General features: G+C 31.9%; 1 protein-coding gene across 2 annotated transcripts in view; it reads right to left on the bottom strand.

Annotated features, from left to right (window-relative positions):
• Positions 1–319: 319 nt before the first annotated feature.
• LOC111517714 (uncharacterized) overlaps positions 320–17,980 on the bottom strand; it is a 69,178-nt gene continuing 51,517 nt past the window's right edge. For both annotated transcript variants that reach the window (XM_023173960.2, XM_023173959.2), the window contains exon 5: positions 320–7,939. In XM_023173960.2, coding sequence (XP_023029728.1) covers positions 7,809–7,939 — 131 coding nt within the window. In that variant the 3' untranslated portion in view covers positions 320–7,808. The remainder of the gene's footprint in view (positions 7,940–17,980) is intronic.

Here is a 17,980-nt window from a genome sequence, read left to right as displayed (position 1 = left end):
GTTAATCAGCTATCGCCTCCATACGAACGACAACTCTCAGAAGTTGAGAAACTTGTGCGAGCTAAGGACTAACGAGGTCTTACCTTTTAACGTGTGTTTCCTATATAAGCTAGAGAATTTCCGTTAATAAATTAATAATTATTTGAAAGCTATATACACTTTGTTTCTCACAGTCAGTCAATAACATTCTTTTTTTATTTCAATTGTGGACAAGATACAGGCAGAACGTTTCCATAAAGGTAAGACACACTTTGCAACTTGGCCAGTTATCTCAGGAGGATCATGGACGTGTTTCGAAGAGCTAGTTTGAAACCAAATATTTAATTAAACAATAAATTATAATTATAATATATAAAAAATGTAGTTTACAAGATTTGTGTAAAATATCGAGACCAAATAAATAGGCACTTTGGTCTGTAATGCTTATATTCACTAACTTGTAAAAATCTAGTATCTTCTGTGTACCCAAACTATAACAAAGAAATATACACAAAAATGAAAATACAGAGTCCACTTTAATACAACACAAAATGAATGTTCAATGCTTTTATTGGTTCAAAGTTCAAAATATCTTTTTTTTTGATAGTATATACACAGTTTGGTTCACTTTCATATCAGTACGATCTAAATGACACAAACTAACAGTCAACTCAAGTTAATTACAAAAATCAATTCTATTTTGATCCACCAGACCAAAATTCCTTCACGGACGAAACGCACGAAAAACATGTCTTCTATTCATATAACAACAGAACATGGCATTTCATCCTATTAACTATTTCAGATTATCGATATCAAAATGTCCAGACAACATTCAGACATCAGATGGATATCCATTGAACGTCCAATTCATGTCCAAAGTATATTTTATGAATGTCCACGTGATACTGTACATATTTTGGGTATCTTATTGATATCCATAGGACATCCATTAAAAGATATCCATTTCAAGCTTACTGAGGTACAACATGCTTAAGCATATTTTGACCTGAATTAGATATTTGTAGGATATTCGTTGTTGTCTGTTCATCAGTAAATTGATTCAGTTAACTTTAACTGTCCTACAGTTGATATACATTTATCAGATGTCACCTGGCGAGAAGGATAAGATGCAAGAATGTTTATATTTTTTCTTCAGTAAGAAGAAAAAACCTGCCACTTTTTGATCTACAGAAAGATTCACTAAAATCAGAGATACTATATAGTGGAACTGATAAGTTCTTTATTTCTATTTGTTTGATAACAAATCCTTCAAAGACCACAAAGTCACTAAAAGATCACGGAGATTTTTTTTATATAATGAATAGTTTTGAATTATCGATTATTAAATATTGTGGTTTTTCAGCACATTTTTATTCAATATATCAGCAGGGTCGTCCATTTCGATACCAAATTTCAATCAAATATAATTTATACAGTAAAAAAACTCTAGTGACCTTCGACAAATTAACATGCTTTCATCTATTGAAAATTAATGGGAAGAGTGATTAATAATATGAACTTAATCTTTTGTTAACAATTGAGGAAATAATTTGGTAACTGAGGCAGAATTTCTGGGAACTTGATTAAAAAAAAAATGGAAATCGTTGGCATTTTAGAATTGCTGTCCAATTGCTTTGAAAACAAAGACAGAGATTGAAGAAAATGCTATCAGGAGATATCAGAAATAATCAAGGTGTACCACAACGTGGTGTCTTAGACCTCTATTAGTCCTGTTATAAATTGGTGATATAGTGCTGAATGTTGGAAGATGATGATGATACATTCATACATTTCTCGGGTTCAAGCTATGGTCTAGGTATATAATCAGATACTGGAAATTATACTCAAGTATATCCGTTACTTATTGATAACTTTTTCATTTCTGCTTCAGATCCTTCATTTTATTCGATATCAAAGATCATTTCATCCAAATCAACTTATATATTCATTTCTCCATAAGAAATCATAACAATATATCTAAGTTTTAGTCTATTAAACTTCCACTTCTTGAAAATATAAATATTGATTTGTTAGCTATTTCTCCAGTAAAATCCTGATGTCATTGATAGTTATATATTTAACTTCATATATTTATTTTTGAAGAGTACAACATAAAGTTATGTTCCAGATACTAAATTTAAAAAACTAAATTTTCAGATAATATTAATATCTATCTGCTCCAGATAAATTATTTTTATTAATTTAGTTTTTTGGAGAATGTACATCTCATTCAACTACAGACATAAAATTGTGTTCATAACGAAAATATTTGTTGTGTTGTAATTTAATTTCAAGAAATTCCAGAATATATCTATCTAAAATAAAGCTCTGCACTGTATCAACTCAGCTACAATCCTATCTCCAGGCCATTGTTTTATTTTATATTTTTCTCAAGACAGAAGTCTTTGTTCCAGGACACTATATATGATTTTTCATAAATGGAAGATCAAATTGTCTCAGAAATTCTATCATATTTGTTTTCTAGGACTAAGCTTTAAAGTGTGAACCAGGCTTCACTCCATACAATTGTACTTTTTTCATAAATCAGCTTACATTTTCAGATGCAAGCCTAATATGTCTGTTTTGAGAAAATAAACCAAATCTAACAAATGTCTTGGTCTATGAAGCGGATAAGAATCTTATAGGATTTTTTATTGTTCCTTCAAGCCTAAACTTTCAAACATTCATATTTGCATCTTATCCAACCGAGCCGGTGACTTATTTTATTAGTTGGGTTGTATGCTACAAGCTGAAAATTAATAATAAAACAATTTGGTAATACTACTGCAACCAAGTGGAAAAGCTTGCTTGGTTAAAAACAACGTATTTGTACTAAAATGTAATGATAAAAATACAATAAAATATGAATAGCAAGCATTTCAACAATTCCGATCTAGCACCAATTTGTCCGAAAGGAAATTAAATTTTCAAAGATAGTACATAAATCTGAAACGCATACGAACTAAATTGTAATAAAAACAAATTTCAATTAAAATTATATAAATACTATACAGATATAAATCATCTCAAAATAAAATAAAATTACACATGGAACTTGGTTGATAATTTTTTGATATCTTTCACACTTTGAATAGTATTTGTTTGTATTTCTCGAAAATCTCTAGTTTAACATAAACAAAGAAAATCAATGAAAACACCCTATATAGACCAGAGAGTAGTATATAAAATAAATATAATAGTTGTAACACAAAGTAGACAAATTCAATTAGTATAAGAAGTGTAATAATTCTTATTTCTATATATAAATTAAGTAGAATGCAATTCAACAAATAATATATTATTAATTGATATATTTTACTGGGAAACTTTGAAGGTGAATTTAAATCAATTTGTTTTCAATAATATCAGGAAAAATCATTGATTGTAAGGATTTTTTCTTCATGTTTTTCCAATATAATATTTTATGTATGTTATATTTTCAGGTATATTTATACTTAATAGAATAAAACGATGAATATTATAAATAAATATATTAAAAATTGATATAAGTACCACAGTAAAAATATTTGGTAGTTTGTTATTTTTAATGGACAACAAAGTGGGGAAGATTTCCAAAAACTTTCAACTGCTTCACATAAATCGAGCAAAAACAATTCAACACTGGTTTAGTTGATTCCAACCTTTAAATAATCAATAATAATATAATCAACAATGCAAAAAAATTTAATCAGTTGCTTACTAACGTTATCGTGTTGATATGTACCATATTTTGGGAATGACAAATAACAAAAAAATATGGTTTTCATCTATTGTTTTTTCTGAATTCCCGATACTAACTGCTTTAGATCTATCTGGAGATACATTCAATTTTTAGAAAATAATGATAATTTCCAATCAACAAGAAAATTAAAATATTTAGAGTAATGCCAAAAATTAAACAAATATGACTGGCTTGTGAGATATCAATGAAGTTGTTATCAATTATAAAATATTTATAGCAAAGAAAAAAATACTGTTTTTTCACAGTTGAGTCACTACGAACACTGCCGTGTAAAAACTTAACGTTTTGTGTTAAATATTGATATCGCTCATCTAGGTATGGCTTCAAGCGTTATTGTAGGGTTTTAAATAGTTTTGGTCAGATCACTTCATTATGCAACTTTTGTGTAAATTATTTTTGGTTCATCAACTTATTTTGAAGAGTTCTACAAACTGTTGAAATAAACGATTCTACTTTGAAAACACCCTGTATAGGCTCCAGATTTTTTGTCTATACTTACTTTCTTACAGACAAGTATATCAATCTGTAAAAGCACTGAATTGATGGAAACCAGCAAAATTGAAAGTTTTGTTGACTGAAAGAATGTAGAAAAAATATATTATTATTTTTGATAGTGCCTTTTTATATTTATGTTTTTTTATTAATAATTCCAAACCCTGTTTTAATGTTGAATTTTCCCGCTATATCACTCCATTACTTAAATATTTTCCATTATTTAAAATAAATACTACAATTAAACGTGGCGCCACTTATATATCAACATCTACCCCTCACAATGTTCAAACTCTGAATTTAACAAAATTATTATTAAAAAAGGTCCACTTCAATCTCGGAGACTTAGAACTCAAAATTTGGTGAATTATATTTTTGTGGCCCTTCAACACTTTCATGACTTTTTTTTTATTTTTCAAATTGAAGTATTTTCCATTTTTTCTACCGATTGTAGAATGAGTTCAAAAAAAAATTAATGAAATGTTTCATTATTCGAAGAGAGATTTTGGAATTTAGTTAATTGTTTAGGTAATGAAAAAAATGAATTCAAGCATTGAGACGTTTAAAGGGTGTATTGAAAAATTGAAAGGCACTGTCTAAAAAGAAAGTTTTATGAAAAGTAATGAGTAATATCTCACAACTTCAACTGAATTGTGTTGTATAGATAACAGATAAGAAAATTCAAGAAGATTTTATAGAAGGAATGGGCCTATTAGTAGATGTTCTCAAAACAGGATTTGGGAATGCAATCATCGCAAATACATCAAAACGATTTTTTGCCGATCCAGACTATCGTCGATATGTGAATTTGTTAAAGTGAATCAAAAGCATTTTAAAGGAAAGAGTGTTGATGCCCATACATTTGAATCATGTATACATGAAAATGCAACAGAAAACGCAGATCTATCCATTCATTCGATACATGGACCTGAGGTCATATCTTGTGCAATATTTGAGCTGAAGCAGAGACAGCACGAGAAATCAAATTCATTTTCACGAGAGGTGGTCTGTTTAATGAGAGCAAGCCCTCCAACTATGGTGAAGATGAAGGCAAAGACAAAGATGATGAACATTTAATACCTCATAATGTAAGCAAAGTCTAAAAATACCTTCAATGACTATAAACTGTTTCAATTCAGTTTACAGCCAAACAACACATTAAATAATTTTGTACGGTTATATTACCTAAATAATCTCATGTGCTGCAACACATTTTTCTTTTTATTCTCTCGTCTCGATGTTTATTTTTAAAAAATTGTCAATCCTGTCCACTGTATTTGAGTTCAAAATAAAAATTTGTTCTCTGAAATGACAAGTTGTACTTGATCCACTTCGTTTTCTTCTTATATTTTCCTCGAATTTCTGTCATAAAAACCCGGGACATGGAGAAAAATATCCGAGTGGGGAGCCAAATCTGTTTTGCCGGGCACCAAAAGCTGAAGGCCGACCCTGTTTCCAGACCAACATACAACAACCTGTTGCATGATCAACCACAATGTCCAATGATGGTATCAAATTAGATGAACAGGTTTTAGCATTACAGTTGAAAACTAAATTTTTCTGGTATATCAGAAGTGAAGTATGGCATCTTCACTGAAACGAATTTTGACAGATAGTTTCATTTGACCAACATAGTTCTTCAGGTATTTTTGTGTATCTATGATTTTGTTTTATTTTCGTCATCTCATTCGGTTTACTTGAATGTATACAGACATTGCATAAATTATCGTATACAGTTTTTATGCGAGATTTATGTATACGAGATTCAAAAACTCATTTCAAATGCCAAATAACAATTATTTGACTTCCGATGTGACACCAGTCCTTTGCTTATCTGGAAATAAGCTGATAGTAGTGACCACTATTTAGTTTTATGTAGTATACATGCCTCAGTATCAAGTGCAGAAAAGCGGCATATATAGGAAGTAAACATAAAAAAATTATTTCTATTTTGAGGCTTCATGTTACACCAGACTCTTTGATGTATTGGTATAAGTGTCAGTTTGCTGTCCTAAATAGTGAATTAGTTAGGCAGGTTTGCTTGAATACAGTTGAAAACTCTACATGTTTCTGGCATTTCAAAAAAAACATGGTGAGTTCCTTGAAACGAATTTTAAGAGATTGTCTAATTTGACCAACATGGTTCTTTCAATGATTTTGTGAATCTTTAATTTTTTTATCTCATTCGGATTACCTAAAATGTATTCAGACATTGCATAAGTTATCTCCTACAGTTTTTATCCGAACTAATTTTTAAAACTTGTTTCAATTGCCAAACGACAATTATAAAAATCGGTTGGCATCCCATGTGACCCAGGGCCTTTGATAACCTGGAAATAAGCTAAAAGTAGTCACTGTTTTATGTACTATGCATGCCTTCAGAATTCAGGTGCAGGAAATAGTATATTTAAGAAGTAAATATAAAAAATAACTCGCTTACTTCGACCCTGACTTCTTGATGTATTTGGGAGCACGAAAGTTTGTCAAGTCACTTGACAGACATGATTCTATCATAATCACCCCTTCATATTAACTCTGTTGTCAAATGCTCTACAGAAAATCCGTAGAGAGTCCGATAATGTTTGGAATTTATGAGAAACTAAATCGACCACTGACAGGATCTGACTATTATTTTCAGATTGGATATCTAGACCACACCAATTGTATATCTGAACTACACCAATGTTTGATTCATTTTTGAAACGTTTCAATAAACGTGGGTGAATTTGTCTTGGTGGGTTTTTGAAAATTGGGATGCCCCTGGGAATTGCAAACTCTGTACTAAATTTAAAAAACTCATCTGAATTCAAATCTCATATTGAGAAGTTGACAACAATTTCAAACTTTATATGAGTCAAATATTATTTATTACGTCATTCAACAATGAGTAAAAGAATTTTCATTTCTTCTCAAAGTCTTTTCCCTAATGAAAAGTGTGAAACAAGTTATATTTCTGTAATCATACTTGCTCAATGAATAATCAAAAAGAAGCACGACTTTATTATATAAAATTACATGTTTGATAATGAGCTGGAAAAGTGTGAGAGATCAGTTTCGAACAATAATAGTGAAACTGACAGTCACAAGTCACTTAGATGTGTGGCAAAATTGACCTGTAGAGTGTTCAATCTTCATATTTTGCTGAAATTTTGGACCTGAGCAAAATAACAACGAAGCTACACCGATTATGTGGTTTACCCCACATAAAGTCCTCATGGGGCAGCCATGATTCTTCATATTAATATTTTCAATGAGTTTTTTAGTATTGTCTGGTGAATGATTGAAAATTCTAAGCACTGTATATTTGAAACAACCCTCTGTGGCCTGTGGAAAAAATCTAAAGCAGTTCTCGATTTACTTCGCCATCAAATGACCAATAAAAATTAAGACCAAACAATTCATCCCCAAATTACATAACCATAAAGATTCAAGTACCCATAACACTGCTTTTACCCTTTTCAAATACAATAATCAACAAATTCGATATGACGAAAACCATATTTTCGAGTGCAGTAATGCAGTGGACTCTGTTGGTTCAACTAATGGATCTAATAGGTAAATATTTGTAATTTGTACATGGATGAGCAACATTTTAACAAGAAAGGAAATCATAATCAAAGAGATCGGCTAAGCCTTCTGTCGCGTCTAAACTGAAATTGTACTCGGATTGCATGAGAGGTTCCAAAGGTACCAGTTCGCTGCAGAAAAGAGGGTCCATAATTCCTGAAAAAAAAACGACTTACTGAATCAAGAGTAACAGGAATAATCAATAACAAAAATTACAATCCAAAACAACCACTTTTCTCAATCACCAGAGCTGCAATACTGTTCACCAACTCAATTAGCGTCTTCATAATCTCTTGGATACATTTTTTCAAGCAAAAATCTGATTTCATTCATCCTGAAACTAGTCTGAAAAACACAGAAAAAAGGAACGCACTAAACAGCAGTCATATTTTATCCATAAACCCTTTGAAAAAAGATATTTCTGATATGCCTTGTGATACTGAGCTTTATTCATAATTTTTTTTGATAAATGTCTTTAAACCTAGTTTTAGAATGTGCAGCGTTTGAAATTAACACTTTTTGTGAGTAAAATTCCATAATAGTATGCATTAAATTGTCAGAAATTGCATTGAAACGAAAACATTGTCATCAGTTATGATTCTATATATTTTATCATCTTGGGAAAGTAAGTTTTTGGATTTCTACTACTCCATCTTGATACAAAAAATGTGAGAATCTTCCAAAGAAACGAAGAAAGTAATCAATTTGAAAATAAGTAACTCTATACATGGATGTGTAGATCATGCAAAGAAGTAACTTTCAGACACAAACTGGAAGAAAGCCCTCCTGAAACAGCTACTTTCATATAAACATTAAATTACACGAAAAAAAAATCATTTCGAAACAAATACTTTTATATGAACACTGAATTATACACAAGATACTTTTCTCTACTCAGTTTGTATTCCAAACATTCATTATGGAATAAAATCAGATATCATTCACAGGAGTTCTACTTTAAATGAATTAAAGGGTTGTGAAGCATTTCTCAGGAGCTTCAAGATGTGTCACAAGACCCCCCTTTTCATTTAATTTTTTTTCCCAGATGGCGCCCAGTCACTATCTTTAAAATTTCACCTGTCAATTTCACTTCAAAATAAAGTATTCATGCATTAATTTCATTATCCCAAATTTCAATTTTTTTAGTTGACCCTTTCAAAAAATAAGAGGGTGGGGGACATTAAAAAAATGTACTGTAAATTAATGAGTGTGACAATTTCCATATTCACATTTTGTCACCTCTTTTTATTAAATTGCAACTCTTATTTTAAAAAGTCCGTCTTATATACAACAAATAATGTGGTGAGAGAAACCAATAATCATAATTGTTAAATCCAAAGCCCCAAAATCCTTTCCAAAAAAATTTGTACCCAAATTCAAAGAGGCTTATGTCATAATACTATTTTTGGTATATATATTTTTTGATGTTGCTATCAAAAATGTTGAGGAATTCCGTCAGTAGTGTTTCAACTATTTTGGACACACTGCAAGTCGCCAACAAGGAACTTGTGTTTCTTACCAATAACCATTTGTCAAATTGAATAGACCATTTTAATATATTCAGGCTTCACACTGTATGCCATTGGAGTAACAATAATATAGCTGGCAGGTTGACCTTTGTACTTTTTCATTCAGGCCATCGAAATATGTCTCATTTTGGCAATAAAATATCTTATAGCTTAGATCGATATGTCTGATAATAGTAATTTTGTGCATGAAATGGGGAAAAACTAATTTTAAATATCCTGATAGTGTTATTCACAGAAATACAGTGCGGACTAACTAGTCCTTCCTAATCTCAACTTTTGAATGAAACAAATTTTCGTAAAACCTCATCATATTGAGTACTTTTTGATAAGAAAGACAATAGTGATTCATCTCTCATCGCCGAGAGGAGGCTACTAACTTTAATGTTCAAATAAAAAAGAAGGATTTCGTCATAACTCATTTGATAGGTATTTCAATCCTCTATCCAACATTTTCTTTAGTTTTTGGAAATGGGACCGGGCGTTCCTAAGTAATACAGTTTATATTCGCTTTGGGAATTTACAAATGAACGATAAATATCACAATTTTAATAAAAATATGGATTCTGAACTCACCTCAGTTAATTCCAGTTAATGTTGGAATTGGTCACCCAACATTTCCTCACAATAAATGAATTTTGTTTACAAATTCATTATGGAATGTTTCTTAGGTAATTCCATTAGGCCCACCTTTTGTTCTAACCATGAGCTCTGGAGTAGGCTGGGGTTGTGTAACGTAAACTTTAGATTTCATCAATTCTCACAAAAATCAAAAGGTATCATTTTAGGTAATGCAGCGAGTTATTCTAATGAACCACGTTTAACTCTTCACTGGTTTGGATAATTGTCATCTAGCTACTTTCAAACCAGCTCCGTTTGACAATTTTCCAAACCGGTAGACAGGCAAGCATAATTCCTCAGATGAGCCCACTAGATCACCTGATATGATTCCTCTAGATGTTGAAGAAATACGTGACATCTTAGGAATACGAACCAACCGCATTTCATATCAGAACTCGTGGATGGAAAAAAGGATCCTGCAACCCCAGGAATATTTCATAATGTAAGAAAAAAAATATAAACAGAATTCAATTATGTGAGGGGTTGTTATCGCATGCTAGGCTACGAGTGAAGCAATACTATTGTCTTTCTTATCAAAATGTACTAAAAATGATCCCCTTACATGTTTGGTCCGACCTAAATATCTTGTTCTATCATGAATAAAGGAAAGGAACTATTTATTTCTGCACTGTATGTTTTCTCTATATGTATCTACAGAAGCAAAGTTTTTACTAAGAAATATGTGCTGGCAAAACATAATAATTTTGTACCTAATGAGCTAGTTTCATGCTATTGAAGATGATCCTGGTTTGCTCATAGACTGATCGAGTTAAGGGGTATATTATACTTATCAAGCCTAATCGGTCCCAAGATCTCTTTATATTTGCAGAAAAAAGAACAATTCAAGAAGCAAGAGATTAAATTAGCCGCGTGTCTGTTGACCAATAACATTGTTCGTGTCTAAGGTGTTGCCAAGGGTATTGGTTTTTTAATATCCAATCACAGAACTGAAATATAGTGATCCGATTTGACAGATACCATTTTTGTTGCTATTGTTGTCAACTCGGTGTGAATACAAGTGTTATAATCCGATTTGTTTGTTACAATTTTCTAATTGAAGAACGTTTTCATAGATAGTTTAGGTAAATATTTTGTGATCTTTCGATTTTGTGTACTGATTTTTGATATAGAAGTTATTTCCTACCATGGTTTTCGTGTACATTTTATTTCATGTGGTGAATTTTTTCATTAATTCAAACGTTAACAGGTTCATATACACTTCCATTATTAAAATTTCTGTGATATCAACATGAAAATGTCTAATGCCGGAGATATTTCAAAAACAACATTTTTATTGTGTTTTGTGTTATTTGGATACCTTGTATAATGAATTATCCCTTCCAATGCATTTCTTGCACTTGTTTCTTAGATTTAGTTGTCAAAAGTGAGTGTGATTTTACTTTGAATAAGAAACTGTTTATAGGCTCCATGAATTTTACGATTTGGCAATGTTGATTATTTGTATTGTTCTTATTGGTCACTCAAACAAGAAGCGGGACTAGGCCCGTGACGTCACGGGCCTAGAAAATCCTATTTTTAATAATTAATTACGGGAAAACAATGGTATTTAGAGAGCTGAAACAAAGTATACTATTTTCCAGTTTGAAATTACAATCAAATGAACTGTAAACCACAAATCATGAAACAAGCCCATTGGTGAACACGCTGTACATGTTACGTAACAATTGCGACATCTAACATTGGTTCTAATACAGATTGTTACCAAAACAAAGCGTGTAAGAAAAAAATTGACCAAGTGAGAAATTTCAGAACTTTCTTTTCTGAGCCAAAGTTAGTGTTTGCTTCACAACTATCACTGTCAAAAGGCTACTGCTTTCAGTTTCGAACAATCACTTTCATATAATAATAGCTGTAATAGTATTCTAGTACTTCAGTCTATTGCTGTTTCTCGATTCTTCAATACCAAAAGCATCAACCACAATTATCACAATATAAACAAGGGTTAGTCTTGTAGCGCATCTGAAGCAGTTAGAAGTAGTGCACCGCAAAAAGTGAGCTGAATCCCATGGTGCTACGCTAAAACAGCAGCCCTCACCGGATTCAACACACCGTATGGGCAAGCATTCCAAAGCGTGGTACCGTACACTAGAAAACACTTACTATTGGGTGGTATTTACAATAATATGTTCCTGTACAAATATTCTACAGGGTACATGGAGACATAAAATACACGTAAACACAATACAAAGGCACTTCAACGGAATTGGCAGTCAAAAGAGAGGAAGCTTGAAAAACTGAGAATGCTTTGGAGTGGTACTGGAAAGCTGATTATCATCAGTGTGACAGAGGTTGTTGTAATTAGGAAACTAAATGAAAACTTTTGCCCATTTCATATAGCAATCAATATTATTTTGAAAGACAACCCCAAATTATTGTAATGAGAGTAATTCTACAGTTTCTTTGAATTATTATATCGTTGGAAAAGTGCTAGAAAGGTGATAATTACTGTGACAAAGTACAAGAAGGAAACTAAAAGAAAAAAAAACATCCATATTATTTTGAAAGACAACTCCTAACTATTTTAATGGGCTTATGATGCACTGTTTGGAACCTTTGGTGTAGTAATGAATATTACTGGAGTTTTTTCCCTTCAAAGAGGAAGATTAATCTTCCTCTTTGAAGATGATCACTTGGTGATCGAAACACGTGTCGAGGTGTTAAAAATAACGATTTGGTGTTGGGAAAAAACTCCAGTAATATTCATATATTTTAATGAGAGTAATTCTACAGTTTTTAAGAACAATTATATCATTTGAAAAGTGCTGGAAAGCTGACAATTATTGTGACAAAGTACAAGACGGAAACTGAAAGAAAAAAATGTTATATGCATTTTTTATAGCAATCAATATTAATTTGAATAACAACCCCAAACTATTGAACAATTATGAACAATGAAATCGACAGAATGAGCCAGGGAAAAGCTTTTCGAAAAAATTCAAGGGGGCAAGTTTTGACCTCTCTAAGCAGGTGACATCTCCAAATCTTTCTTTAAAGGGATTGGAGGTGTGGTGATAGTTTATTGAAAAGCCCATAGGCTTTCTATACATTCCTATGTCTCGTGAAAATCTCTCCACTCATTTAGAAACATGTTTTTGTTAAAAATGCAAAAATCAAATCTAAATAATAACCTATTGTATCAATATAAAAATGTTGAAGATAAATTCCTTCGGAACAATTTGCAGCTTATGTAATTCAGTTGAGTATCAGGTTTTTGCTTGCCTTGTGAATTGTGATGAATTGTTTAAAATTTCTTATATAACCTGTGGAATTTATCAGTTATTCATCAATGAGTATGGAAATCAGGTTGGTGAACAATTTACCAAGGTAAATTTACAGGTTTCATTTCTAGGAAAATTTTTCATGAAACTGGATCTGATCAAATTTGGTACTTAAAAAAATTATAGAGTAACACATAAAACACTCAAAATATGTGGGTTAGTATTTTTGGAAATTACCTCCTGAGTCTTTTTTTTTCTTGCAACTTAGTTCTTACTTTTATCATAGAAAATGATCCTGCATATATTGAAAGGGAAAAGATATTCCAAAAAGACGTTCCTTCTCTTCATTATTATTATATTTCCAATGTTTACGCAAGTTTTTAGTAAAATCCATGTTATTTTTGTACTTTTCTGAAAATGTATTGTTTTGCATTTCAAAGCTCCATACCCCCTAAACGAGTGGTCCGATTTTTAAAAACTGAAACGATTGACGGATAGTCAAAAACTCTACTATTTACGGATTAATAAAAATAATCAGTTAAATTTCAAAATGTCACTTTGAGAAATATCACAGGTAAATGACAACAACAATGACAACCATATATTTATTTTATTCCCTTAAATGATCATTTTACAATGATACTCATTTTTTTAATTCGACAATTAATTAGCAAAACACACTCAAAGTTTTCAAAGTAAACCTAAATTGACTTTCTGAAATTTAGAGAATAAAACCCATCGAGATACAAGTCATGATCATGCTTTATATTGAGATCCCAATGAATGTGTGTTCAACTAGTATCTTTCCTTGAATTGGTTAAAAAAAATTACTCTGCCATATGAATGACTTAATTTCCATAATTTTGATTTCGAAGCCCCTGTTATCTACTGGAATTTGTTTTCACATTCATGATCACTTCAAGTTCCACCATGAATATTTATAGATTTTAGAATATACTAGACCTCATTCCCAAAACTTGCACTGGTGTTTTATAGGTTCCCCAAACTGTTCTTAAAAACGGTTTGAGTTTTCTGTTGGAAAATCACTTGGATTCATCCTATACTAGTGACAGTCTATTATGAACATAGATAATCGTTAAGAAGGTTGTGCAAAGATATCTTGCAATGCTTGAGCATCTTAAGCGACCATTGATGTGCAAGCACAAGCAAAGATTAAGATAAGTTACTATCTCGTTGTTATTCATAGCGTTATTGGAAAAACAGATTTTTAACTGATGTTTCCAACTGAATTAACAAATATGAGTAGTCTTGCACTTTTGCTCTAATTTCAAAAGGTATTTGGCTATGTCTGGCATACAAATATGATATAAATTGATTTGCAATCCTTGAAAGAATCTGTAAAAACAAAAAAAACACAAGAAGATTAGCTGAACAAACAATTTTATCAAGCAAAAAACTGAAATTACAATGAAATCTGTTTAAAATATGTTTTTCCGTTAATCAGCTGTCGCCCCCATACGAACGACAACTCTCAGAAGTTGAGAAACTTGTGCGAGCTAAGGACTAACGAGGTCTTACCTTTTAACGTGAAATTCCTAACACGGTTTCAGAATCATCCCAGCTTCAACCAGATAAATTCTCTCCAGAAAAATATCTGGTCAAGGCAGGAATCGAACCCACGGTCTTCCGATCGTGAGTCGGGCGCACTACCACCGCGGCCAATTCCACACATACAGATTCTTTCAGGGATTTCAAATCAATTTATATCATATTAGACAATGGAAGTCCTATCTGATGAAATACACCATGAAACATTGTCAATCACCACTAATGATCGAAACGTCGTGAAGCTTGGAATCTCTTAATTTTTTTTTTTTTTTGTTCAATTGCTCTATTTTTTACTTGTATTTTATTTCACTGTTATTTCATTTCAGGTTTTTTTTGCTTAATATAATTGTTATTTTCAGCTATTCTTTTTTAATTCTTCTTTTTTATTAGGTCTTTCAGGGATTTCAAATCATTTTATATATCAAACAATGGAAGTCCAAACAAATGAAATTCATAATGAAACATTGTCAATCACCCTCAAACAAGTAGCTGTAAGTTCTGGTTATGAAACTTCAACGAAGAATTGTTACTTTCTGAGTATATTTAGTGAAACACCATTATGGAATTGTATAGTGGACTACAGTGACATTCCAAAAACATAAGTTATAAATGATGTCTCGTTGAGATCATTGAAAATATACTTCTGATATTTTGAATAGTTAATAGTTCTAAATCTTTCTAGTCAGCCACACTTGCATAAATATTCTGCAGGCTCTTCAATCTACTTTTTCTTCTTGTTGGAAGTCTCCTTGAGAGCAGCCAATATTCAAAAAGAATAAAAGTTTTTCAATACCTATAGACCAATTGCTCCATCATCAGTGATAGTGAGAAACATGTATAAAGCTTAAATCAAAACATTCTTCAATATTAAGAATGCTTCACCATCTTAAGCAATCATCAACAACCAACTTTCTTACCTATGACACCCATCTTTGGAACAATGCGAATGAAAAACATGTAGAGTCTTGATATTTCTATTGTATTGCATTGTTTTGTAAGATACAGGATATAACACTTCTTTAATAAATCCCTTTTTTGTGTTAATATTGGTGGCGGATGGTCAGTTCCAACAAATTGTTTATGTCACGTCTCATTTACATAACATTACGAAACTTAATTGAATGGTGATCTATAGGTAATGCAATACTGTGGGTATATATTTTTTTCTGTAAAACAAAGCGGTGTAAAAAAATCAAAAGATAAAAAAGTTTAATTCTTGGGCACAATAGTTGAAGAGTCCTTAAGTTAGAATTCTCATGTTGATTGCATTTGTACGAAGCTTGATCAATGATTTTTTGCGATGAAACCGATGAAAAATTATGATGAATTTCATTTCATTTCGGACTTTCATTGTCTAATATTATATAAATCCCTGAAATAACTAAAAAGAAGAATTAAATACTGAACTAGACGCCTTCCTGAAACACATCAACAGTGTAAGACCTTCCATCACTTTCACAATGGAGAAGGAAGCCCACAACGAATTGCCATTCTTAGACGTATTGGGAAACATCTGTATACCGAAAACCCACCCACACGGGACAGTATCTGAACCACGAATCCAACCACCATCAATTGACTAAAAGAGGAATCATCAAAACTCTATTAGACCGTGCTTTCGGACTTTGTAATACGAAGGAAGGTCTCGAGAAAGAACTAGACATCATCAAAAATGATCTTCAACAAAATGGCTAATCCAAAGCGATGGTAGAACAAAATTTGGCTGAAAGACAGCAGGAGCCCCGAAAGGAAGAGAAGCCGTCACAACCAGTGCTTGCACTTCCCTTCATCAGAGGATTATCAGAAAAGATACGAAGAATTGGATCCAAGTACAACATCAGAACCTGCTTCAGATCCAGAAACACTATCCGTAGATTCCAAGAATTGCATTTACCGGATACCCTTCCAGTGCGGGAAATCCTATATCAGTAAAACTAAGAGGCTATTGAATGTTCGCATTGCCGAGCACAAGAAACACACACAGCGAGGAGAAACCAGCAAATCAGGAATAGCAGAGCATGTTTGGACCCATCAACATAACATCGAATGGTCCCAAGCTGAGATCATACACAAAGAGAAACATTGGTTTGGAAAGAAATTCAAAGAAGCCGCATACATGCTATCCAACAATGTATTCAGCCAAGCTACCATAGAGGTAAACAACATATGGAAACCCATAATCATGTGAAAAATGTCCAACTCCCGCCAAACGATCATTTCCCACTAAACCAGTGAAGCGGAAAAAGGAGAGCAGAGATAAATGAAAGTACTCAAATGACCTATAAATAGTCAGCTCACGGAGGAATCGGTCCAGTCATCACCCGAAGACGATTGTGGATACCTTACAATCGAAACGTCGTGAATCAACTTGGCTTGGAATCTCTTAACTTTTTAATTTTTATTGTATTTATATTTTTCTCAATTTGTTTCATTTTTACTTGTATTTTACTTCACTAATTTTCATTTCAGGTTTTTGCTTAATATAATTGTTTTTTCAGCTATTCATTTTTATTCCTCTTCTTTAATTTTTTAATTCTTCTTTTTAGTTATTTCAGGGATTTCAAATCATTTTATATAATATTAGACAATGGAAGTCCGAACTAATGAAATTCATCATGAAACATTGTCATTCACCTTCAAACAAAAATTATGATGATAGTTCCCTAAATATCAAATCTTGGGGTTGCAGTACAGATTTGAAAAGGGTATTCATAGGACAAAAACGGATCCTGAGAATGATTTACAATATGGAATATCGAGAAAGTTTTAAACCAGTTTTTATAAAATGGAAACAAAACTATGAACTGTTCCATTAGTGTGCATTTATGAATGTATAGTTTTTGTCAGGAAGAACCTATCTACTTTTTCGACTATTTGTTCTTCTCATAACTATTGCACACGTCATGATACCCACTCACAAAAAAACCTAATTTAAAAAATCGTCCCTTTTTAATGCCATCACCTTTTGCGAAAGATTGTCAAGTTCGACTGAGGGATCTAAACCTCATGTATTTTGTGAACGATCCAAATCTTTCCTCCATTGACAAGTGCTACTATAGCTAGCAGGAATACTTGAATGACAGTTTATGCTAGTCTATAGTTTTTATTTCTCTCAGTGTTCTTTTAAAGACTGATGTTATTTTTTTGTGGACAAAACACAAGCACTACAGGAAAATCCTTAAGGCGTTCTAAGAGCGGTGCCTGTACGAAAGTAGTGATTCACATTGGATTTGAATCGCTGT

Source organism: Leptinotarsa decemlineata, unplaced genomic scaffold (genome assembly GCF_025532065.1).
Source record: "Leptinotarsa decemlineata unplaced genomic scaffold, Ldec_3_MD MMD2_tig00000882_RagTag_RagTag, whole genome shotgun sequence".
Classification (NCBI taxonomy): domain Eukaryota; kingdom Metazoa; phylum Arthropoda; class Insecta; order Coleoptera; family Chrysomelidae; genus Leptinotarsa; species Leptinotarsa decemlineata.
This window is presented reverse-complemented; position numbering and strand designations above follow the sequence as displayed.